Here is a 26,139-nt window from a genome sequence, read left to right as displayed (position 1 = left end):
ATTATGGGAACTGTACCTTTTTTAGTGGGGTTATACAGATTTAAGTGGGAGTGACTAATAAATGGTAGTTATCATGTTATTTTTAAGACTGGTTTTGATAGGACGGCTGGACATCCTGGTTTACCCAGGACAGTTTCAGTTTACCTCTCTTGCCTTAATTATCAATTAGTTAAGTTAGTTAAGTGAAAAATGCTCTGTCGTGTCCAACTCTTTGTGACCCCTGGGCCATACAGTCCATGGAATTCTCCAGGCCAGAATACTGGAGTGGGTAGCCTTTCCCTTCTCCAGGGGATCTTCCCAACCCAGGGATTGAACCCAGGTCTCCCACATTGCAGGAGGATTCTCTACCAGCTGAGTCACAAGGGAAGTCCAACAATACTGGAGTGGGTAACCTATCCCTTCTCCAAGGGATTTTCCCGACCCAGGAATTGAACCAGGGTCTCCTGCATTGCAGGTGGATTCTTTACCAACTGAGCTATCAGGGAAGCCCTTATTATCAATAATACTCTCAAAATTATGCTGGTTTGGACAATTTATGGTCACACTCTAGGTGGCAGATTCCTTCTTTACCTTGTACATCTGAGTGTGGCAGTTGGTATCTTGGGTTGATAAATCCAGTGTTTATCTTTCTGCATCCTTATTCAAGTTGGGAACAAGACACACTGAAAATCGTAGAACTGAGATGCAGTGGTATTGATGGTCACTTTTACTTATTAGTGACACTTCTGTCTTTTTCCTTCTCAGGAGGAGAAAGAAAATGCTAGTAGTCTTCTGTTGTCAGGAGAGAAGCCTGAAATAAGTTGGTTTTCATGTGAAAGTTACATGTCATAATCTGAGAGACAAAAAGGCTTGAACAAAATCAGTGTTTTACATTAAATCACTTTGTTCTCTTACTGTAAGAAGTCATTCTCTGAGTTCCTCATGTGTGGTGGTGAGCTTGTCATTTCTTTTGTGTTTCATCATATTTTAGGTGGGTGTTATTGGATACCTGGAGGATCAGATCATGTCCCTGCACACTGAAATCATGGAGCTACAGAAGAGCCCCTACGGACGACGTCAGGGAGACTTGATGGAATCTCTGTAAGGGTGAAGTCATGTTGTTAGTGTTGGTGTCTGTAATTTTTGGTAGCAGATTATTCTTTCATTGTATTTCTGGAAGATTAAATGTGGTTCTTTTCTACAGTTTTTCTTTCTACAAATACATTGGCATCATAGTTAAAAAGAAAGTTCTTTCCTAATCACAGGGAATTTTGGCAATAACTCTTTGGGTTGACGTTTGCTATTTATTTATTTTTTAAAAACTTTTAATTTTATATTGGGGTTATATTATAGTTGATTAACAATGTTGTGATAGTTTCAAGTGTATAGTGAAGAGACTCAGCCACATATATATACACCTGTTCTTTTTCAAATTCTTTTCCATGACCTTTGCTTTTTAAATCGAAGCATCTTTTCATGTGAGTGTTAATAATTTTTCAAGTATTTTAAGTTGCAAACTATTTCCCTACTTACCACACTTCTGGTTTAAGGAAGGTATTATTTATTAAATTCCCTAAATAAGGTTAACTTCCTAAGTGTTTGGATTAGAAACTTCAGATTTTTTTCTTTAATCACAGGACATAATGGTGCAGAAATACTATATAAGTGATGGTGGATCAGAGCATATACTTAGTATATTAAACTTTGCATCTTAAGATCTTGCTTATTACCCAGTGAAACACCCTGTAAAATATTCATTGGCAATATGTAATTACTTGAAAATGGGGTCATTACTCTATTCAAATAATATTGTTCATTTCAGGTTGGAAATTATTAAAGTCATTAAACTGTCTTCACATTTAGAAACATGTTTTCTCTTTCATAGGGAACAGCGTGCAATTGATCTATATAAGCAGTTAAAGCACAGACCTTCAGGTAAGACACTTTCACAGTACACAAAGGCATTTTAGGAAACCATCACTAGCTTAACAAATCTGTGAAACAGGATTTTAAGCAAGCTGCAGAATGAATTCCAGTTTTGATATTGCCATTTAGATGTTTAGGGGCTTACCTTGTGGCTCATTTGGCAAAGAATGTGCCTGCAATGCAGGAGACTTGGGTTCAGTCCCCGGGTCACAAAGTTCCCCTGGGGAAGAGAATGGCAAACTACTCTAGTATTCTTGCCTGGAGAATTCCATGGACAGAGGAGCCTGGCAGGCTATAGTCCATGGGGTGGCAAAGAGTCGGACATGATTGAGCGACTAACACTTCAACTTCACATTGAGATGTTTATGGTACAACAGCATTTAAGTCTGTGAGAATTAAGAAATTAGGAAGGCAAAGTAATAATGTTTGAAATAGACCAAAAAAAAATTTAATATATTTATTTTTAATTGAAGGATAATTGCTTTACAGTATTGCATTGGTTTCTACCAAACATTAACATGAAGCAGCCATAGGCTTACCCATGCCCCCTCCCACTTGAACACCCCTCCCACCTCCCTCCCCATCTCACCCCTCTAGGTTGTTACTGAGCTCTGGTTTGAGTTCCTGAGTCATACAGCAAATTCCCATTGGTTATCTGTTTTACATATGGTAATGTATGTTTCCATGTCACTGTCTCCATACCTCCCACCCACTCCTCCGCACCACCCCCGCACCCTAGCCATGTCCATAAGTCTGTTCATAATGTCTGTGTCTCCATTGCTGCTTTGCAAATAGGTTTTTCAGTACCATCTTTCTAGATTCCGTATATATGTGTTCAGTTCAGTTCAGTCGTTCAGTCGTGTCTGACTCTTTCTGACCCCACAGACTGCAGCACGCCAGGCCTCCCTGTCCATCACCAACTCCTGGAGTTTACTCAAACTCATGTCCATTGAGTCAGTGATGCCATCCAACCATCTCGTCCTCTGTTGTCCCCTTCTCCTCCTACCCTCAATCTTTCCCAGCATCAGGGTCTTTTCAAATGAGTCAGTTCTTCACATCAGATGGCCAAAGTATTAGAGTTTCAGCTTCAGCATCAGTCCTTCCAATGAATATTCGGGACTGATTTCCTTTAGGATGAACTGGTTGGATCTCCTTGCTGTCGAAGGGACTCTCAAGAGTCTTCTCCGACACCATAGTTCAAAAGCATCAATTCTTTGGTGCTCAGCCTTCTTTATAGTCCAACTCTCACATCTGTACATGACTACTGGAAAAACCATAGCTTTGACTAGATGGACCTTTGTTGACAACGTAATGTCTCTGCTTTTTTAATAAGCTGTCTAGGTTGGTCATAACTTTTCTTCCAGGGAGCAAGCATCTTTTAATATCATGGCTGCAGTCACCATCTGTAGTGATTTTGGAGCCCCCCAAAATAAAGTCTGTCACTATTTCCATTGTTTCCCCATCTATTTGCCACAAAGTGATGGGACCAGATGCCATGATCTTAGTTTTCCTAATGTTGAGCTTTAAGTCAACTTTTTCACTCTCCTCTTTCACTTTCATCAAGAGGCTCTTTAGTTCTTCTTCACTTTCTGCCATAAGGGTGGTGTAATCTGCACATCTGAGGTTATTGATATTTCTCCTGGCAGTCTTGATTCTAGCTTGCACTTCATCCAACCCAGCATTTCTCATGATGTACTCTGCACATAAGTTAAATAAGTAGGGTGACAATATACAGCCTTGATGTACTCCTTTCCTGATTTGGAACCAGTCTGTTGTTCTATGTACAGTTCTAACTGTTGCTTCTTGACCTGCATACAGATTTCTCAAGAGGCAGGTCAGGTGGTCTAGTATTCCCATCTCTTGAAGAATTTTCTATAGTTTGTTGTGATCCACACAGTCAAAGGCTTTAGCATAGTCAATAAAGCAGAAGTAGATATATGTGTTAGTGTATGATAATTGTTTTTTTCTTTCTGACTTAATTCACTCTGCATAATGGGCTCTAGGTTCATCTACCTCATTGGGACTGACTCAAATGTGTTCCTTTTTATAGCTGAATAATATTCCATTGTATATATATACCACAGCTTCTTTATCCATTTATCTGTCAATGGACGTTGGGTTGCTTCCATGTCCTAGCTATTATAAATAGAGCCACAATGAACATGGGTTACATTTGTCTTTTTCAATTTTGATTTCCTCAGAGTACATGCCTAGTAGTAGAATTGTGGGTCATATGGTGGTTTTACGGAGAAGGCAATGGCACCCCACTCCAGTACTCTTGTCTGGAAAATCCCATGGATGGAGGAGCCTGGTAGGCTGTAGTCCATGGGGTCGCTAAGAGTCGGACATGACTGAGTGACTTCCCTTTCACTTTTCACTTTCGTGCATTGGAGAAGGAAATGGTAACCCACTCCAGTGTTCTTGCCTGGAGAATCCCAGGGACTGGAGAGCCTGATGGGCTTCCGCCTGTGGGGTCGCACAGAGTCGGAAACGACTGAAGCGACTTAGCAGCAGCAGCAGCATGGTGGTTTTATTCCTAGTTTTATAAGGAATCTCCATACTGTTCTCCATAGGGGCTGTATCAATTTGCATTCCCACCAGCAGTGCAAGGGAGTTCCCTTTTCTCCTTACCCTGTCCGGCATTTATTGTTTGTTGATTTTTTGATGATGGTCATTCTGACTAGTGTGAGGTGATATCTCATTGAAGTTTTGATTTGCATTTCTCTAATAATGAGCGATGTTGAGCATCTTTTCATATGTTTATTAGCCATCTGTGTGTCTTCTTTGGAGAAATGTCTCTGTAGGTCTTTTGCCCATCTTTTTATTAGGTTGTTTGTTTTTCTAGTATTGACTTGTATGAGCTGCTTACATATTTTTGAAATTAGTCCTTTGTCAGTTGTTTCATTTGCTATTACTTTTTCCCATTCTGAGGGTTGTCTTTTCACCTTGTTTATAGTTTCACCTTGTTTATGTTTATAGCTTATAACTTATGTTTTTGCTATGCAAAAACTTTTAAGTTTAATTAGGTCCCACTTGTTTATTTTGAAATAGAGAAAATTTTAAAGGGAAGTGAAAGGAAGGAATGAAAGAGATAAAAGGAACCCGGAATAAGGGAAAGAGGAAGCAAGAAAATGTGCAGAAGATGTAAAAAAAAAAAAAAAGAAATGCTGCTTAAAATTAAAGAGATTGGGGGGACTTCCCTGGTGGCCCAGTGGCTAGGACTCTGTGCTCCCAAAGCAGGGAGCCCTGGGTTCAATCCCTGGTCAGGGAACTAGATCCCACATGCTGCAACTAAGATCTGGTGCAGCTGAAAAAAAAAAAAATAGAGATTGGGAAGAATTTGAGGCTGTGGATTCAGGTGTGGAATAGTCACAAGGATGCCCATATGGTAGGCCAAAACAGTGTATCTGAAAATGATACCTTCCTCTGCACCTGGTCACTGGTTGCTTGCTTCATTGAAAAAACTGTTCACTTCTGTTGAACATCTGCTGAATACAGAGCATGTTCTGATGGAAAGTACACTGGATTGAGAATTGCATGCATGTTCAGTTGTGTCCACGGCTTCCCTGGTGGCTCAAAGGTTAAAGCGTCTGCCTGCAATGCAGGAGACCTGGGTTTGATCCCTGGGTCAGGAAGATCCCCTGGAGAAGGAAATGGCAACCCACTCCAGTATTCTTGCCTGGAGAATCCTGTGGACGGAGGAGCCTGGTGGGCTACAGTCCATGGGGTTGCAAAGTGTTGGACACGAGTGAGCGACTTAACTTCAGTTGTGTCCAACTCTTTTTGACCCCACAGACTGTAGCCCACCATGCTCCTTTGTTCATGGGATTTTTCCAGAATGAATACTGGACTGGGTTGCCATTTCTTCCTCCAGGGAATCTTCCAACCCAGGGATTGAACCCATGTCTCCTACATCTCCTGCATTACTGAAGAATTCTTTACAGCTCAGCCACCAGGAAAGCACCCGGATTAAGAATTAGAAGGCTTTAATTGTAAATTAGGCACTTTATTGAACAAGTAACTTTTTTTCCTGGTATCTCATTTCCCTCTTCTGCAAAATGGGGTAGGAATCTAACTTTCCTAACTTAGTGACTATACATGGCATTATATTTGATAGGATGTTTGTGAAAGTGCCTGAAAACTATAGAGTATTATGTATGTGCAAGATATTATCCTTCAGTTAAAAACTGATCTGTTTTGAAGAATTAGGGAAGAACTAAAAGGTGAAGTTTGTGCCCTGATCTGTTATATACTAAAATTATAAACAAACAAAACCATAACTTTTACACCTTAAAATTTATAAACACATGCAAATATTAAATAGTATGTAACAAATAACAAAATCTCCTCTACATTGGTTTTAACTGTAGTGGAATTTGTTCAGTTAATTTCTATAAACACGTATGAGATATGTATACAATAGGCATCTAACCCTGATTGGGAGTCATGGTTGGTTAGAGGTGGTTTCCTGCAGGAGACGACATCTGAGATGAGCCTTAAAGGATAAGTAGCTGTAGCTTGGTGAAAGAAGGTAGACTTTTATATATGCAAGTATAATAGATAAAGACACATACATGTAGCAGTTAGCATGTTTGAGGAAATGTATTGTGATTATAGAGTTTATAGAAAGATTGGATTTTTTAAATATTTATATTGGATTTATATTTTTATATTGAATATTTATATTAGTTTATATTGGATTATAGAGTTTCAGAAGGAGAAATGTGACTGGATCACAAAGGATCTGGCATGTCATAGTAACAGTTTTGGATTTCATCGTGATGGCAAAGAGAAACCCTAAAAAGATAGAATCAGGAGAATGGCATGATCAGATTAGCATTTTAGAAATACTGCATTGGTAGCATTGTGGATAATGGATTAAAGTGTGGCTGGGTTAGAGACATTCATCAGTTATGAGGTTGTTGAGTAATTGTGGCACAGGATAAGGTAGGACATGAACTAAAGCAGAGAGCCTGAACTGTGGCAGTGAAGAGAAGGAGGATAAAGGCAAGAGAGATATTTAGGAAGTAGAACTGATAATATAGGGTAATGGATTGGATATGGGTGGAAGGAGATGGGATAGAGAGTCATGGATGCCTGCCAAGTTTCTGGCTAGAGCAGTTGGGTGCTCTTAGCACCCAGTTCTAGTGGGTGAGGACCACTCACCATCATAGGAAGTATAGGAAAGATGACAGGCTTAATGGGAAAAGAACATGGGTTTGTTTTTGTACATGTTGATGTTAAGGTGTCAGTGGAACATTTAAATAAGATGGACAATAGTATATATGTGTGTATGTATATATAAACACACATACATACACATATATACATGTGTATTGTATGTACATATGGATGAATGTATTGAACATGTGGATTTAGTGGACAAATCCAGACTGGATATTTAGCTGGTTTGAGAGTAATTAGCCATAGGAATAAAGTGATCATCTTGTATAAATATGTTGAATAAGAAAACCAAGGATGGACCTAGAGAATACCAGCATTCAAGAAATGGCTAGAAGCAGAAGAGTGTACAAAAAAGATTGAGGAATGACTTGAATGTATAGCAGGAATGATATGATGGGAATAGGACAGAGAATTTCAAGAAGAAAGTGATCAGGGTGAAATGCTAGAGATGTGAGTAATAAAAATGCTAATGAAAATATCCATCAGACTTGGTAGTTTGGACATCATTGGTGATCTTGGTAAAATAATGGACTTTTGGGAACAGAACTAGATTGTAGTGGGCTGAGGAGGGAGTGGGATAGGAGGAAATGGAAAAGTCAGTCTAGATCAGCAGTTCTTAAAAGTGTAGCTCATGAACCCCTGAGGATCTGCAACGGATCCTTTTAAGTGGAGTCAGTGAAGTCAAAACTGTTTCACAATACTGGAATGTTATTTGCCTCTTTTACTATGTTGACGTTTTCACTGATGCTGCAAAAACTTTGGTGGGTAAACAGCTTGCACCTTGCTTAGCATGAATGAAGGCACTAGCACCAAAGTATGCTTATAGTCACTGATTTTCACCAGTATGGGTTCATAGTTTAAAAAAAAAATGCCAGTTTCATTTAAGAGTGTCCTTGATAAGGCAGTAAAAATTCTAAAGAAATGTCAACCCTTGGGTATATGTCTTTTTAATATTCTCTGTGACAAATGGAAAGTACTCATAAAGTGCTTCTGTTACATGCTGAGGTATGAAAGTGAAAGTCACTCAGTCGTATCTGACTGTGACCCCATGGACCATACAGTCCATGGAATTCTCCAGGCCAGAATACTGGAGTGGGTAGCCTTTCCCTTCCCCAGTGGGAAGCCAACCCAGGGATCAAACATAGGTCTCCTGCACTGCAGGTGGATTCTTCACCAACTGAGCCACAAGGGAAGCCCAAGAATACTGGAGTGGGTAGCCTATCCCTTCTCCAGGGATCTTCCCGATCCAGGAATCGAACCAGGGTCTCCTGCATTGCAAGCGGATTCTTTACCAACTGAGCTATGAGGGAAGCCCTGCTGAGGTATGACGGTAGCCCTGCTGAGGTATGACGGTTGTCCTAAGGAAAACCACATCAGCAGTTGTTGACATTGCTTATGGACCAGCCTCTTTAACAGAACACCATTTTTACTTAGAACAATGATCATCAGATAAACTGTGGTTCTTCAGATTTGGGTATGTGGCAGATATTTTCTAAAAATTAATGGAGCATGACTGTCACTTGAAGGATAAAAAAACAACAATACTAGTTGTCAATGATAAAATTCCATGTTTCAAGCAAAAAATTAGAATGTAGGAAAACTTCTATCCATCATCCAAAACTTGTCAGCTTCTCAATACTTAAATACTTTTCTGATAAGATTGGTGGTGTTATTAAAAAGATTTGCAAAAATGTAATGCCAATACTCTGGCTAAATTTTTTGAGGAAAATACAGTTATTTTGGATTAAAATGTTTTAATAATGAGTTTATGTTATTTTTAATGAATAAATAAATATTTTTATATTTCTCAGTTTAATTCCTAAAAAACCCTGGGGTTCTTAAGGATTTTTTTTTTTTTTTAAATATCATTTTATTAGTTGGAGGCCAATCACTTCACAACATTTCAGTGGGTTTTGTCATACATTGACATGAATCAGCCATAGAGTTACACGTATTCCCCATCCTGATCCCCCCCTCCCACCTCCCTCTCCACCCTACTCCTCAGGGTCTTCCCAGTGCACCAGGCCCGAGCACTTGACTCATGCATCCCACCTGGGCTGGTGGTCTGTTTCATCATAGATAATATACATGCTGTTCTTTCAAAACATCCCACCCTCACCTTCTCCCTCAGAGTTCAAAAGTCTGTTCTGTACTTCTGTGTCTCTTTTTCTGTTTTGCATATAGGGTTATCATTACCATCTTTCTAAATTCCGTATATATGTGTTAGTATGCTGTAATGTTCTTTATCTTTCTGGCTTACTTCACTCTGTATAATGGGCTGTTAAGGAACGAAGAGAGATGAGCAGCTCAGAGAGGTTGAAGAATGAAGGGAAGTCAATTTTCAGAAGAAAGACTTAAGCTTGTTTATGCGCTTGGGGCCAAAAGCCTGTGGAGAGGGAAGTCTCTGAACAACTTTGAGGGGCTGACTCCAGAGAATAGTGGGAGGGGTTGGGCTTGTTGCTCCTGATCTTAGAGAGGGAGATGTGTGTGGATACAGACACTTCTGTGGGTATAGGGGGTGAAAGGTGAGAATCTTACTGCTTTACAGCCTCCTATTCCAAAGTAAGATGTTGGGCTAACTACAATAGAAGAGATGTGACATCATAGATTTAAGGAGTATGCTAAACGAGTATGCTTTTGAAAACTGATGTGTGCAGTGGCAGATGTTGCTGGTCCAGGACATTTATTAAGAATCCAGAGCAGAAGTGAAAACCTGTGAATTAGTTAGGACAGCAGAGAGAATGAAAGTATAATTGTTTTGATGGTAATGTTTAGTAGCTTGGATACAGAAAACTGTTAGAGCAGGTGGTTAGACTGATCTAGGTTTTGGATGTTGCTGACAATAAAGGGACAGAAAAGTTGAAAATAATGACCAAAAAAATGATAGAAGTTAGAGTAAAATACTGAGATTTAAGATTTCGAATAGAGCAAGGCTAACTTTTTTCCTTTAATCTGTATTCATTACTCTCCATCTCCTGACCAATGAATCAGATATTGTAGATGAAGATATATAAAATTCCATCCATTGACTCAGTCAAATTAACTTTCCACAGTCATTGATAAAATTTGTTTGGGTTATTCTTACAAATCTTTGCAGTAGTCACAGGTATCAGCATATCACAGGGCCTAGAAATAAAGTTGCTATCCAAAGAACTGATACTCACCTCAACTGACAAGTTGTGACAAGAAGTTTTGTCTATTGTTGGGGCTAATATAATCAGACTTGAGGTATATGGTCTTTGGTGCCTTTTTCCAGTTCAGAGTTGACTTGAGATTCTTGTTCAGCTGCAAATGGTGAAAACCAACTTTACCCATGCTTTATGTTGGAGTAGGTTAAAGTTCTGAGGTCGTTGACCATCTAAAAGAGCTATATGCCATATAGTTATATGGCAAAGCTGTTGGGCTTGATCTGTGGGATTTATTAATAAGTGCTGTTTGGAGAGAAGCCTTTTGGGAGTCTCTGTCTTTGGTTGTTTTTGAGGGACGGACAGAGAAGAAGATGTGTGGGGACTAAAGCTGAGTACTCAGGAAGGCCTTCACCGTGCTAACACAGGACACAACTTTTTAAAAATCTCTTTTGATATTCCTTTCATAGTAAAATATGGGTAGCATCAGTAGCCATTTTTTGGGACTCCTGTGAGTATTAAATGAGAAAACTGTAAGTAGATAATAGCATATAATAATAATATTATTTTTGCATTTGAGATTAATTATTGTCTGGGAAAATGCCAGCATGATCCATGACCAAACTTCCAATTTTTAAAAACTTAAATAGCCATTTTCTGAAACATAACAGTTAATGCTAGTTTTTGGGTTTGCTTTTTAAATGAAGTGGCATATCCTGTAATGATAGAACTCACTGTGACCACCATCCCACCACCATCCCATTTGAGGATCTTTGTCAGCGGCCAGTTTACTTTGAGATGTCATACTGCCCTCAAACGGAACTTTCAAAATGTCTGCAGGTCCTTTTATGCATCAGATTTGGCTTAAGTTGATCAGCTTTTTTCAGTGTTTTCATGGGTATAAACAGATGGATAAACATGAAATTTCAAGCATCCTAGCTGGAACTCCTTTGAGTCAGTGAAAGTTTGATGATTTGTTGTACTGCTTCTAAATACATTTTGTTAGTCATCTAAGAAAAATTGTTCTCATGTTCAGAAAACTGCATATATATCTGGGTTTTGAATTAGCCAACATAATCCTTCTCAAAACAGAGAAGATGCAGTGTCTTTGAATATACAGTGATAAATCTATGTGTACATTGTTGTTCTTTAGTCGCTAAGTCCTGTTCAACTCTTTGTGACCCCACGAAGTGCCTCACACCAGGCTTCCCTGTCTTTCACTATCTCCCGGAGTTTGCTCAAACTCATGTCCATTGAGTCAGTGATGCCATCCAACCATGTCATCCTCTGTCACCCCCTTTTCCTGCTGCCTTCAATCTTTCCCAGCATCAGGGTCTTTTCCAATGAGTCAGTTCTTCGCGTCAGATGACCAAAGTATTGGAACTTCAACATTAGTCCTTCCAATGAATATTCAGGGTTGATTTCCTTTAGGACTGCCTAGTTTCATCTCCTTGCTGTCCAAAGGATTCTCAAGAGTCTTCTCTAGCACCACAGTTCGAAAGCATCAATTCTTCAGCGCTCAGTCTTCTTTATGGTCCAACTCTCACATCCATACATGACTCCTGGAAAAACCGTAGCTTTGACTATAATGGACCTTTGTTGGCAAAAGTGATGTCTCTGATTTTTAATACTCTGTCTAGGTTTGTCATAGCTTTTCTTCCAAGGAGCAAGCATTTTTTAATTTCGTGGGTGCAGTCACCATCCACAGTGATTTTGGAGCCCATGAAAATAAAACCTGTCACTGTTTCCATTGTTTTCCCATCTATTTGCCATGAAGTGATGGTACCGGATGCCATGATCTTAGATTTTTGAATGTTGAGTTTTAAGTCAACTTTTTCACTTTTCTCTTTCACCCTCATCCAGAGGCTCTTTAATTCCTCTTTGCCACTCTTTTTTAGAGTGGCATCATCTACATATCTGAGATTGTTGATATTTTTCCTGGCAGTTTTGATTCCAGCTTGTGAGTCATCCATCCTGGCATTTTGCATGATGTACTCTCCATATAATTGAAATAAGCAGGGTGACAATATACAGCCGTGACTCCTTTCCCAGTTTGGAACCAGTTCATTGTTCCATGTCTGGTTCTAACTGTTGCTTCTTGGCCTGGAGACAGGTAATGGTCTGATGTTCCCATTTCTTGAAGAATTTTCCACAGTTGTGATCCACACTGTCAAAGGCTTTAGCATAGTCAACAAAGCAGATTTTTTTTCCGCGAATTCCCTTGCTTTTTCTGTGAATCAGTGGATGTTGCCATTTGATCCCTGATTCTCACTGCCATTTCTAAATTCAACTTTTACATCTGGGAGTTCTCGGTTCATGTATTATTGAAGCCTAGCTTGAAGGATTTTGAGTATCACCTTGCTAACATGTGAAATGAGCACAATTATACATTAGTTTGAGGCATTGCCTTTCTTTGGGATTGGAATGAAAACTGACCTATTCCAGTTTTGCAGCCACTGCTGAACTTTCCAAATTTGCTAGCATATTGATGCAGCACTTAAGCAGCAGCATCTTTTAGGATTTTAAATAGCTCAGCTGGAATTCCATCACCTCCACTAGCCTTGCTGGTAATGCTTCCTAAGGCCACTTGACTTCACACTCTAGGATGTTCTAGGTGAGTGACCACATATCATGGTTATCTGGGTCATGAAGACCTTTTTTGTATAGTCGTTCTATGTATTCTTGCCACCTGGGGCTTCCCTGATGACTCAGATGGTAAAGAATCTGCCTGTAATGCAGGACATCCGGGTTTGATCCCTGGATTGGGAAGATACCCTGGAGAAGGGAATGGCTACCCACTCCATTGTTCTTGCCTGGAGAATCCATGGACAGAGGAACCTGGCGGACTGTGGTCCATGGGGTTGCAGAGTCAGATACGACTGAGCAACTAACACTTTTTTTTTCATGTATACATATATACACACAAAGACAGACTTTGTTTTTAGTTATATGATTATTTATAGATATATAATCATAAAACCTTTTATATTAATTTAGTTTTGAAATTAAATGGAGATGTTAATTATTTAAGACTAGTTTAGGATTTTTAGGAATTTTTTGTTTAGGGCTGGTTTGTTTAATGCAGAAGAGAGGTTATACCTACTGACTGAGTCCTTTTATAGATCACTCCTACAGCGACAGCACGGAGATGGTGAAAATCATTGTGCATACTGTGCAGAGTCAGGACCGGGTTCTCAAGGAGCTGTTTGGTCATCTGAGGTAGAAATATTGTTTTGTTTCCTACTGAAAAGCCAGGGAACCTTTGCCAGGTTCCTTTTTAAATGTAATACCCCTTTCTGGTACATATACTAGACCCAGGAAGAGTACTGGCAGCATGCTGCAGAGCTTAGCCACCACTGCATGCATTTAGTGTCCTCTCGGTGTGCACTGCTTTGCAGATCAGTCACTAAATCTGTGCTGATTGTGACTCATTCCCACAGGTGGGTTTGGGAGTATGGGGTACAGTCTTGGGGGATATGTAAGTGTCTGACACAGATTTTACCTCTCCAGCAAGTTGTTGGGCTGTAAGCAGAAGATTATTGATCTACTGCCCAAGGTGGAAATGGCCCTCAGTAACATCAAAGAAGCTGACAATACTGTCATGTTTATGCAGGGAAAGAGGCAAAAAGAAATATGGCATCTCCTTAAAATTGCCTGTGTAAGTAATTTTTAATATGAATTATTTAATATGACACTAATTTGCTGTTATTCCCTACAAAAGGGTTTTTTATTAGCATGATTTCTGTCCTCTTTAAGACATATGTATTTTATGTTGGGTTGATGCTCATGTTCTTTGCTTGGTGTCTCACTAGTGATTCAGATGTAGGACTTCATGATCTTTCTCCGTTTTCTCTCTCCTTTCTAGTCTCCTGTTTTTATACTCCTCCCAACCCTAGACCACTGTGGTCACCCAACCCAACTTGGGGATAGTTGTGCCTGGTTAATTTGAAAATCCAGCCCTTGGTTCAACTGGAGTTTTTCCTCCAACTAAAGTAGAATGGAAGGATGGATACATCTGATTTTAGTCAATGAAGAAAGCGGTCCAGGAAAGGATAATTTGTAGGGTGTGTAACAGTGGAGATAGTTTTGTACTGAAATACTCTGGTTGTGCATAAAAGTAGTGATAGAAATGTGTCTTAGGAATATGAATGCTTGCCTGTAATTTTATTATTTTCCTTCAGACACAGAGTTCTGCTCGGTCTCTAGGATCCAGTCTAGAAGGTGTAACCCCTCAGCTGCCCCCAACTTCAGCAGAACGTGAACATCCTCTGTCATGCGTGGTAACTCCTCAAGATGGGTGGGTTCACTTTGTTACAATAGATAGTTGTGTGTTCAAGAGCAGTGGTGGGAATGAGACAGTAGAGTGAAGTGGTTAAGATGTAATCTTCACTGCCTTATAGACCAGGATTGAATCCTGATTGTCCCTTTGTAATAACCCCACACAATTAACTTTACTGTTTTAATGTTCACATTTCCTCACCTGCAAAATGGGAAGTGCTATGAAAATTCAGCTAGACAGTATATTTGGGAAGTGAATCCTTAGCAAATGTTACTTCTTATTAGCTCAATCCATGTTCTAAGTTCTTATTGACTTATTAAACCTTTTAGCCATACTTTATTCCTAAATTTATCATTTATCTCTAAGAATTTATGCTTTTTGCAGTTGTCATTTTAGGGCCTTTGATCACCCCTCTAATGGAATTGAGTTTAATCTACTCATTTTATAACTTAGTATTCTTTTTTTTTTTTTTAACTTAGTATTCTTAAAATCAGACTATTTTCAGTGCCTTAAATCATTTTTGGAAACAACTCAAGTTTGAAGTCCTATATTTTCTTTTAATTCCTACTCTTCTGCTAAAAGCTGAATGACTATCCATTTCTGTTATTTTTCTCAGCATGAGATGTGCCGTATCCAGAGCCAGTGGCTCTTTGCTAGCTTGTATATTGTCGCTTTTCTTACAACTCATGGAGACCTCTACAGTACCAGCATTTCCTGGAAGCTCTGCCCATAATTAGTTTTGCAGAGGTGCAGCCGTGTAACATCACTGCTCAGGAGGTCAGCAGCTGCACATTCTGTACTCTGCTTTTATGAGAGAAAAGCACATGGCAGGAAGGCAAGCTGATACCAGGTATTTTATCTTCTTAAAGAAAGCAAGTTCTAGGGTATGTTTTAGGGTCATTATACATTTGACCCAATGTAATACATCCACAACTATAGCATAGACTATAATTAGTTATATGGACTTTAGGAAATATTTCATTAATCAGAGTTGATGCAAATAAAGTTTAATATCTTTTTGCTTTCATTAGAGGCATTTGGGTTTATTAGAGAATGCAAATGGTTGCAAATGTTACCTCTATACAAGTGATTTTCAGTGTGAGGTTATGATTGTTTGCAAAAATATATTCACCAGGAATTTTAAAATATATTTTCTAAGAGGAAAACTGGTTTCAATAATAATATACCTGTGGTACTTAACCACAAGGACTGGGGACTGTTGACCTCAATTTTTCTATCTGTTGAATAAGCTGAATGAAAATTTAGTTCTAACAGTGACCATCTTCCATGGCCTGGAATTGGTTCTAGGGTAGGGACTGAGGGTTAGTAAAAGGTAAGGATGGAGGCCATATAGAGGAGGAAAGTATAGAAGATAGAAATCAGATTCAGGATTGTCTTCAAATTTCCAAGGATACTTCTTGGTTCTTGGCAGGTCCCCTGTCACAGTTTTCTTCTGCTGTCCTCAGGAATCAACTTGCTTTTCTTTTTCATTGCTGTCATCTGTATTTTCCAGTATTTTTTCACCTTCTCTAATCTTTGCAGAAAAGATAGTTTATCTTTTCTATCTCTTCCCCTACATTTGTGTCTCAGAAGTAAGCATGTTTTTACTACTTGTAAGGAAAAGGAACTGTTTCAGAAACACAAAGAGATCTGTCATCTGGCTTTGCCACACGATCTCTTTTTCCCTGAGTGAGCATTTTCAGGGGCAAAAAGTTGTATGTAAGCGCCACTTATATTTCAGAGGAAAATCAGATTGGCATCATAGTGGACTCCTCATTAGAGCTGGGCAGAGGCAGCAGCCTGGAGTAACAAACAGGCCTCTGCTTCTGGGTGGGAGGGATGAGCAAACTGAAGACAACAGGAATCAGCTGCATTTGGTTGCTGGGTTGTGGTGTTGTAGGAAGAGCAGTATCATCCTGACCCTGAAGATCGAAAGTAGAGGAAATTCATATGCCCTTTTGCTTTCATTCCACAGGGAGACTTTAGCACAAATGATAGAAGAAAATTTGAACTGTCTTGGCCATTTAAGCACTATTATTCATGAAGCAAATGAAAAACAGGGCAACAGTATGATGGTAAGTTTTATATGAATATGGATGTGTGTTTTAAGTGTGTTGGGTGCAAAGGGTTTAACTTTCCATGTTGGACTTATCTGGTGTTTGGGATTCAGTTGGGGAATAGAACTCAGAGGAAAGAGCATTTGAGGAATGCTTAACCTCAACTCCCCATCTTCTCTTACTCATGGATATACTAGGATTATGCCATCAGTAATCTTTAATAGCATTTCTGGTCAAGTTAAATGGTGAGCTTTCTTTGCAGTGTGACCACTGAAATCAAATAGTCTGTACTTTTTTGCTTCTGCAGTCAGTTTTCTCCAGTAAGATGGGACATAATTTGTACTGTAATTCAAATATAGTTAACTGTTGTGTGCAAAATGAATAATGTTAATATGGTTATTAACAGAAGTGTTTTTATGAAGATTTGATTGCTATGAATTATTGATTTGTTAAAACTTGGAGAAACTACAATAAAATATTTACTGGATTAACTTTTACTATATTTAGTCTTCATATTAATTCTTTGTTACTTCCTCTTTCATTATTTGCTTCAAATATCTGAAAACTCTGAAATTTTTTTTTTTTAAGGTAAATTAAGGTAAACTAAACTCTTTAATTGTAACTTATTTGTGCTTTTGGTTTTTCAACTTTGATTATAAAATCTCCAAAGAAACAGAAAACTTGCGAAAATGAACACCCATATACCTATTGCTTAGAGTCAACATCTAATGGTAACTTTTTCATGCCTGGTTTTAGAGTCTTGATTGGAGTTGGTTAACAGAATGACTTGCCACTTAGTGACTCTTCTGAAACCTATGAAGTTGTTGCTGCACAGGTTGGACATTTGTTTTTCTCCTATGAAACCATTCTTCAAATACCAGTCAATGGAAGAAATGACTATGATCAGAAACGCCACACGATTTTACAGCATAATATTTGACTCTGGGTAATTTTAACCTCTGAACAGATAGAATTTTATGAGTCAGTGGACTTAAATCCATTTGTCTTCAAACCTGGTAAAACATTACTTACTTAACTGATTCTTTCAACATTTAACTTTTGGGCATAAGGCCAAAATAATGTATACAGAGAAGAAAATCTCAACATGTGTTCTAAGTAAAAAGCGTTTGCCTGTGTTTCTGTGGAAGAGATTGCTTGTGTTGCACTTGTGTTGCACTTAACAGTGCTCTTCCCAGCATCATAAGAGTTTGATCCCATTTTCCATTTTACTGCACATTTGATTGTATCCCTTTCCTATGAAAGGGACTGTGCATTTGTGCCTTTAATACCAATTGATTCTTCCAAATCTTGTTAAGTGTGCTATGTGTATATGTATTTAAGATGTACATTTAATAATATCAAAAAGAAGATACCTGTTAATTTATAATGTATTTGAAAGCTTATGTTTTCATTTGTAAAAATGGGTCTTTTAAGGAATCTTTCATGTCTTGTCATACAAATTTATAAAGATCTGCATTCCTTATCTGTAATTCCAAAATCCAAAAATCTTTGCAAACAAGATTTTTCATAAGATTGATGACAAAATTCATCTGCTTGCACATCCGACGAGAACTGACATTGAGTCTACTTATCCCATTTAGTGTGAATATTCTTTTCTTTTGCTGCAGAAATATTACTGTATTTGATTGTTTGGGGGAGGGTGCTGCCACAGACCCTGCCTGACGTTTATGTAGTCTGGTATACGCACTGAATTACCTTTCTAAAATCTGAAAATTTCATAATTCTAAGCATCTGGCCCCAAGGGTTTCAAGACGAGATTGGGTGCCTTCAAGATGGTATGGCTGCAGACAGGGTTTCAGATAAAGGATTGTGGATCTATCGTCTGTTAAATAATTTAGAAGGTATTACTTGTTTAAAAAAATGTGAAATGTTTTTGTATTCTAGACGGTTTTTCACTTTGTGTATTAAACAGTTTTTAAATTACTTTTTGAATCTCTATTCATTAAAGTCGGATTGTAGCAGAATAATTGAATATGCTTTGAGAAAATGTGAAGGTTCAAAGAAGCAGACTTGGAGCACAGAGTAACAAAACAGGCTTTTAGTGTACTTAGGAATAAAACAGACTTACGGTAAAGGCAGTATTGGGTAGCTTCTTTAATACAGTCTTTCCTCCTGAGATGGTCTGTCATGGCTATCTGTTTCTAAAAACTTATACCGTGTCCTAAAAACTGCTGTCTTAGTTAAACCATCCCCATTTTTGTTAACTGTCATTTTCCCAGTCATCTCAGTTTGAGACCTTGGGATTGTCTTCGCCTAACTTTTTAGTCAACTGCTACTACTGTTTCTCTGAATATGGACATTCTGACTACCAGCCGTTAAAACTGGCTGTCTCTCTCTTGCTTCTTCCAGTTCTAGATGGTTTTAATCAGTAAACATTTATTGGGTACCTGTTGCTTGGAAGATATTGAGCAAAATGGGAAGATCAGAAAAATTAACACAGGCAGTACAGTAAGAGTGTTTATTTGGAATGAAATTATTGTTAAAGGCTTTTTGAAATGAGAATTTTCTAAATATCATTATAATAAGTGATAAAAGATCTGGTATCCAGTTCAGTTCAGTCGCTCAGTCGTGTCCGACTCTTTGAGACCCCATGAATCGCAGCACGCCAGACCTCCCTGTCCATCACCAACACCCGGAGTCTACTCAAACCCATGTCCATTGAGTTGGTGATGCCATCCAACCATCTCATCCTCTGTCGTCCCCTTCTCCTCCTGCCCCCAATCCCACCCTGCATCAGGGTCTTTTCCAATGAGTCAACTCTTCGCATGAGGTGGCCAAAGTACTGGAGTTTCAGCTTCAGCATCAGTCCTTCCAATGAACACCTAGGACTGATCTCCTTTAGGATGGACTGGTTGGATCTCCTTGCAGTCCAAAGGACTCTCAAGAGTCTTCTCCAACACCATAGTTCAAAAGCATCAATTTTTCGGTGCTCAGCTTTCTTCACAGTCTAACTCTCACATCCATACATGACCACTGGAAGAACCATAGCCTTGACCAGATGGACCCTTGTTGGCAAAGTAAAATTTCTCTGCTTTTTAATATTGCTGTATCTAGGTTGGTCATAACTTTTCCTTCCAAGGAGTAAGCGTCTTTTAATTTCATGGCTGCAATCACCATCTGCAGTGATTTTGGAGCCCCCAAAAATAAAGTCTGACACTGTTTCCACTGTCACCCCATCTATTTCCCATGAAGTTATGGGACCAGATGCCATGATCTTAGTTTTCTGAATGTTGAGCTTTAAGCCAACTTTTTCACTCTCCTCTTTCACTTTCATCAAGAGGCTCTTCAGTTTCTCTTCGCTTTCTGCCATAAGGGTGGTGTCATCTGCATATCTGAGGTTATTGATATTTCTCCCAGCAACCTTGATTCCAGCTTGTGTTTCTTCCAGCCGAGCGCTTCTCATGATGTACTTTGCATATAAGTTAAATAAGCAGGGTGACAATATATAGCCTTGACGTACTCCTTTTCCTATTTGGAATCAGTCTGTTGTTCCATGTCCAGTTCTAACTGTTGCTTCCTGACCTGCATACAGGTTTCTCAAGAGGCAGGTCAGGTGGTCTGGTATTCCCATCTGTTGAAGAATTTTCCACAGTTTATGGAAGGCTTTGGCGTAGTCAATAAAGCAGAAATAGATGTTTTTCTCGAACTCTCTTGCTTTTTTGATGATCCAGTGGATGTTGGCAATTTGATCTCTGGTTCCTATGCCTTTTCTAAAACCAGCTTGAACATCTGGAAGTTCATAGTTCACGTATTGCTGAAGCCTGGCTTGGAGAATTTTGAGCATTACTTTACTAGCGTGTGAGATGAGTGCAGTTGTGGGGTAGTTTGAGCATTCTTTGGGATTGGAATGAAAACTGACCTTTTCTAGTCCTGTGGCCACTGCTGAGTTTTCCAAATTTGCTGGCATATTGAGTGCAGCACTTTCACAGCATCATCTTTCAGGATTTGAAATAACTCAACTGGAATTCCATCACCTCCACTAGCTTTGTTCAAAGTGATGCTTTCCAAGGCCCACTTGACTTCACATTCCAGGATGTCTGGCTCTAGGTGAGTGATCACACCATTGTGATTATCTGGGTCATGAAGATCTTTTTTGTACAGTTCTGTGTATTCTTGCCACCTCTTCTTAATATCTTCTGCTTCTGTTAGGTCCATACCATTTCTGTCCTTTATCGAACCCATCTTTGCATGAAATGTTCCCTTGGTAGCTCTAATTTTCTTGAAGAGATCTCTAGTCTTTCCCATTCTGTTGTTTTCCTCTATTTCTTTGCATTGATTGCTGAGGAAGGCTTTCTTATCTCTCCTGTCTATTATTTGGAACTCTGCATTCAAATGGGAATATCTTTCCTTTTCTCCTTTGCTTTTTGCTTCTCTTCTTTTCACAGCTATTTGTAAGGCCTCCTCAGACAACCATTTTGCCTTTTTGCATTTCTTTTCCATGGGGATGGTCTTGATCCCTGTCTCCTGTACAATGCCTTGAACCTCTGTCCATAGTTCATCAGGCTCTCTGTCTATCAGATCTAGTCCCTTAAATCTATTTCTCATTTCTACTGTATAGTCATAAGGGATTTGATTTAGGTCATACCTGAATGGCCTAGTGGTTTTCCCAATTTCTTCAGTTTAAGTCTGAATTTGGCAATAAGGAGTTCATGATCTGAGCCACAGTCAGGTCCCCGTCTTGTTTTTGCTGACTGTATAGAGCTTCTCCATCTTTGGCTGCAAAGAATATCTGATTTCGGTGTTGACCATCTGGTGATGTCCATGTGTAGAGTCTTCTCTTGTGTTGTTGGAAGAGAGTGTTTGCTATGACCAGTAAGTTCTCTTGGCAAAACTGTATTAGCCTTTGCCCTGCTTCATTCCTTACTCCAAGGCCAAATGTGCCTGTTATTCCAGGTGTTTCTTGATTTCCTACTTTTGCATTCCAGATCATTATAATAAGTGATAGAAGATCTGGTATAGGGCAGGACTGTTTTTATGGTTTGTGGCTGATGTGACCTCAGGAGAGCTTGATCTGTGTGATATAGGCAAGTGGTATGAATCAGAATACCCTATTACAGTGAAATCACCTCAGATATGCTTTTGATACATGAGTTGACCACTCTTATTTGTTATTTGCTGATAAGTTTTAAGAGTTGAATTTCAATTGTGGATTATATCTTATTTCATTCAAGCAATACTATGGAAAGCTACAATAATTCATCCAAAAAACAGAAGCAGACAAGTTATTTTTCATTTGTTTTGCTTTTTGTCAGTCAAAATAGCTAAGCTCTGCAATTAACATTTATCTAGTACAGACAAGGTCCCATACATTCCTAGGTGTAAAAGTCAAAGGGATGATTCAATAAGTGCATTTATTGAAGGGAAAAGGTACAGTTGTCTGGAAGGGCTTGCTTTAACGAAGATCTGAATTGATTCTATTACCTCTTTCCATTTCCACCAGTTACAACTAGTGAAACCTTGGGCCTGCAGTTTACTAACCACTTGGCTTCCCTGTCTCCTGTCTCCACTCTGAGCCATTCTGTAGACTCACTGACCCAGAAGCATTGCGTTCTCATACTTCCCTACCCAAGAGGTTACAGAGAGCCCTCCAACTTTAGTCTATTTGGTCTATTTGTGGTTCCACTGCTAGTCTTTCAAAGCTTACATGATTAATGCCCAACCTCTTCTAATACGCTGCCCTTATTTCCCTTATACTCATTTATCTCACTCCTATCTTTACTCTTTCACTAAAAGCAGAGACATCACTTTGCTGACAAAGGTCCATGTAGTCAAAGCTATGGTTTTTTCAGTAGTCTTGTATGGATGTGAGAGTTGGACCATAAAGATGAGCATCAAAGAACTGATAATCTCAATTACAGTACTGGAGGACACTCTTGAGAGTCTCTTGGACAACAAGGAGAGCAAATCAGTCTAATCCTAAAGGAAATCAACCCTGAATACTTATTGGAAAGACTGATGCTGAAGGTGAAGGTCCAATACTTTGGCCACCTGATGTGAAGAGCTGGCTCACTGGAAAAGACCTGATGATGGGAAAGATTGAGGGTAGGAGAAGGGGGAGACAGAGGATGAGATGGTTGGATAGTATCACGGACTCAATGAATAAGAGTTTGAGCAAGCTCTGGGAGATAGTGAAGGACAGGGAAGTCTGGCATCCTGCAGTCCATGGGGTCGCAGAGTCAGACACTACTTAGTGACTAAATAACAATGAATAACTTAAAAGGGCAGAAAAGTAGTGAAAAGAAAGTTTGTCTTTATTCTCTAGCCAATCCAATTTCCCCTCCCTGCAGAAAAGCACATTTGAGCCTTTCAAAATCGGGGCCTAGCCTAATATCTCACTCCTTTCCATCAAAGAGGCTTCAAGAAAGTTCAAATACTCACTGTTTCTAAGTCTTCCTGAAGGACCCTCCCAACACACACCCACGTTTGCGTGCTTATTAGTTCATTCCGTTCTTACTGCTTGGATGGTCTTCTTGAAGCCCTCACTGGATCAGCATTCTGGCACCTTAATAGATGTCTTTGCACAAGGACAAACTGACCACTCCCTTGTCTCAGATGCCTTCTTTCCTCTGCCCCTTTGCTTACTCCTAATAGCCCACTTCCCTTTTCTTCCGGAGCAGGAAACCAACAGCACACAGAGAAGACCCTACGCACCTTCGCGCGAAATCTCTCGGCGAGCGGCTTGGAGAATTTTGTCCCATTCGCTCCCCGTCTCTAGTCGCAGGGCGCGGCGTCGGCGTGCGTGTCCGCGCAGCCGCATTGCCCCGCGGGTGGGCGGGGCCGGCTGTTGGCGGCGGTTGGTCAGGCCTTGGTGGCGGCTCCACGTGCGGGCGGGGACGATGCGTCACTGATTAGTGAGGCCCGGCCGAGGGGTCGGCCTCCGTCCGGAGTCTTCGGCTGGCTCCCCTCTCAGTTAGTGCCTACCGCTGGGCGGGGAGGAGCGGTCGTCTGGAGGGGTTGTCAGGCCCGAGCCGTGTCGACTCACGGGCCAGCTCGGGCGGAGGGGGTTGGCGAGGAGGAAAAGGGGGCATAGGACTCCTCAGCTCGGCCTGCGGCACGGCGCCAGGTCGCGAGGGGGAAGGTGGAAACCAGAGGTGGTGGGCCTGTCACTCAAGTGGCTGGGGCTGCGTTCCATCCGCATGCAGGAGGAATTAGGATGAATATGACTCAAGCCCGAGTTCTGGTGGCTGGAGTGGTGGGTCTGGTGGTGGTCCTCCTCTACGCCTCCATCCACAAGATCGAGGAAGGACACCTGGCCGTGTACTACAGGTGAGCGGCACGTGCAGTCAGCTCAGGTTCTAGAACAGGTAGAAGGGAGACTTTTATTCGAGTCTAGGAAATTGTTCTCAGGAAACTTTTTCTAGTCCTAGAAAGTGATTTTTGTCGCATCCCTAGGAGGTTTGGGGGTTGTGGCAGGCTTTTGTAGACAGTTGGACAGTTTCGGTGCTATGCAGAGATTAAGACTCCCTACAGTTGTTCCTAATAGTCAGTAAACCCACTTATTTGTAGGAAATAAATGAAGGGTGGAAGGCAGTGGTCACTCCACCTGTAGCTGAGGAGGTGGATAAATCATTGTTAAATTGCATACAGCTTTACTGCCTGTTTGTTTGCAGCTGTAGATGCTATTTAGAAACTTGGGTCCTGTCTGTGGTTGTTTCTTAGATTTTTGTTGTTTTCTTTAAAAGGTTCTGGCGTCTGACTTGGGCTTGTAAGGCCGTGAAGACCATGACAGTTGCTAAATTCCTGGACCTTGAGAGACAAGCACAGGATGTGACAGACACATCCTCCCATCCTTTCCCTTTCTTTTCACGTGGAAAGGAATGGTGTGAAGTGTTAGTTGCTCTCTAGCTGAGATGAATAGCTGTTCCTTCAACGTAGTTACCACCAGTTTTGTTTTGTTTATTATAGACAGATGATAGTTTGGGGAAATTTGAAATGGTGTGTTTGAAAGAACTTCAACTTTTTGCTGGCTTCCACCCATCCTCCCTTAAAACTGATATTTTCCGCTTTTAGATCCACCGTGAGTCTTAGAAATAGTAAGTGGGGGTGGGAGTCTAGCATTTTTAAAATGACAGATTAGTCTGTATTTCCATCTAGTTCAGCATATAACTTTGTTTCAATGAATTTGAAATTTGAAAATTTGGAATAATGGAAAAAAGTGATAGTAAAGGCAAAGAAAACATTTCAAGGTGTGGGTTTCAAAGAGTTAGGGATGGACCTCAAGCAACTAATCTTTTCTTAGTTATTTGTTATGAATTCTTTGCAAATCTGTTTATATTTTCAAGATAGAAAGCTAAGTTCTATGAATTTACTATTCACTATATAAAACAGGATTTCTTTTTTATAGTTGCGTCCAAATTGCCTCCTTTTTATAACTTCCAGGATGTGGTGTCATGTTTCTTACATTTCAGAATTTGGTGATCATGTCTATGCTTATAACATATTGATTTATAGTTTTATCTCTTTATTCTTCATTTTTCTATGCTAATTTTTTGTTGTTGATTTTATAGAGGCTTTATGGCCCCAGTATTTTTTTTTTGTTTCAAAAAAGACATTTTGAAGTATAGTTAATTTGCAATGTTGTGTTTTAAGTGTTCAGCAAAGTGATTGTTATACATATATATGTTTATATATTTTCCAGATTCTTTTATGTTATAGATTATTACAAGATACTGAGTATAGTTCCTTGTACTATACAATAGGTCCTTGTTGTTTACCTTTTTTATATATAGTGTTGTGTATATGTTAATTGCCCCCAATATTTTAATTGCTTTCTAGGTAGATTAAAAGAATCGTGAGCATCAGAAATTTTCTCCTTACTTGGAAGTTTGTGTTATCTTTTTTTTTTCCAGCCCGGTGATTAAATGTATTATGTTTTGATCTGGCTTGTGTTTTGTACAATTAAAGTACATCAACCGAGAGCCAGCTAAATTTTTTTTCCACAAGTATTTCTCAAAAGGTTAAAGACCAGAGAGAATCTTTATACCTGAGAGTATGCTGGAGACCCGGAGGTGTGGTTGGTAGAGCTTATGAAACAAGGTGTAATGTTAACAGTTTAATTTTATCTTTTCACTTTTGTAGGTGTGACAGATACTCTAGGAACCAGCAGTTGTTCATCACGAGTAACTCATACTAGTGAGGCTTTAGTAGATCAATAGCATGAGTAAGAGTGAATATATATTACAGCATTTTAGATTTGAAAAGAGAATTTCTCTTTTTATAATCTTGTCAAATTGAAACATCTTTTTGCAGGGGAGGAGCTTTACTAACTAGCCCCAGTGGACCGGGCTATCATATCATGTTGCCTTTCATTACTACCTTCAGATCTGTGCAGGTGAGTGATTCCTAGGGAAGCCCTGACACTGGAAAGACAAGTGTGACAGGAACAGTTACCACATTCATGGGTGGAGATAGATTTCCTTATTGCTTAAGCAAATGGTAGTATGCTACCAATGTAGGAGCTAAAGTTCAGGGTACAGTTGTCACAGTATAAGTTATGAGTTTGAACGACGTCACTCTCTTGAAGTATGAGCTAGGCAGCTTTTAAGGACTGTCTTCTCCCATCTACATA

At 39.6% G+C, this 26,139-nt stretch overlaps 2 protein-coding genes across 5 annotated transcripts in view; both read left to right on the top strand.

The window, feature by feature from the left end:
* Positions 1-18,494, top strand: part of CHUK (component of inhibitor of nuclear factor kappa B kinase complex) — a 38,772-nt gene extending 20,278 nt beyond the window's left edge. Inside the window, exons 15-21 of one of the 2 annotated variants that reach the window (XM_065923096.1) lie at positions 971-1,080; positions 1,865-1,914; positions 13,337-13,433; positions 13,725-13,872; positions 14,396-14,494; positions 16,469-16,568; positions 17,307-18,494. In XM_065923096.1, coding sequence (XP_065779168.1) covers positions 971-1,080; positions 1,865-1,914; positions 13,337-13,433; positions 13,725-13,872; positions 14,396-14,494; positions 16,469-16,537 — 573 coding nt within the window. In that variant the 3' untranslated portion in view covers positions 16,538-16,568; positions 17,307-18,494. Of the gene's footprint in view, positions 1-970; positions 1,081-1,864; positions 1,915-13,336; positions 13,434-13,724; positions 13,873-14,395; positions 14,512-16,468; positions 16,569-17,306 lie in introns of both variants that reach the window. The other variant, XM_065923095.1, reaches the window with a different exon arrangement.
* Positions 18,495-23,348: 4,854 nt separating this feature from the next.
* ERLIN1 (ER lipid raft associated 1) overlaps positions 23,349-26,139 on the top strand; it is a 37,509-nt gene continuing 34,718 nt past the window's right edge. For 2 of the 3 annotated variants that reach the window (XM_065923094.1, XM_065923092.1), the window contains exons 1-2: positions 23,352-23,837; positions 25,821-25,902. In XM_065923094.1, the coding sequence (XP_065779166.1) occupies positions 23,725-23,837; positions 25,821-25,902 (195 nt within the window). In that variant the 5' untranslated portion in view covers positions 23,352-23,724. Of the gene's footprint in view, positions 23,838-25,820; positions 25,903-26,139 lie in introns of all 3 variants that reach the window. The other variant, XM_065923093.1, reaches the window with a different exon arrangement.

This window comes from Muntiacus reevesi, chromosome 2, assembly GCF_963930625.1.
Source record: "Muntiacus reevesi chromosome 2, mMunRee1.1, whole genome shotgun sequence".
NCBI classification, from domain to species: Eukaryota; Metazoa; Chordata; class Mammalia; order Artiodactyla; family Cervidae; genus Muntiacus; species Muntiacus reevesi.
This window is presented reverse-complemented; position numbering and strand designations above follow the sequence as displayed.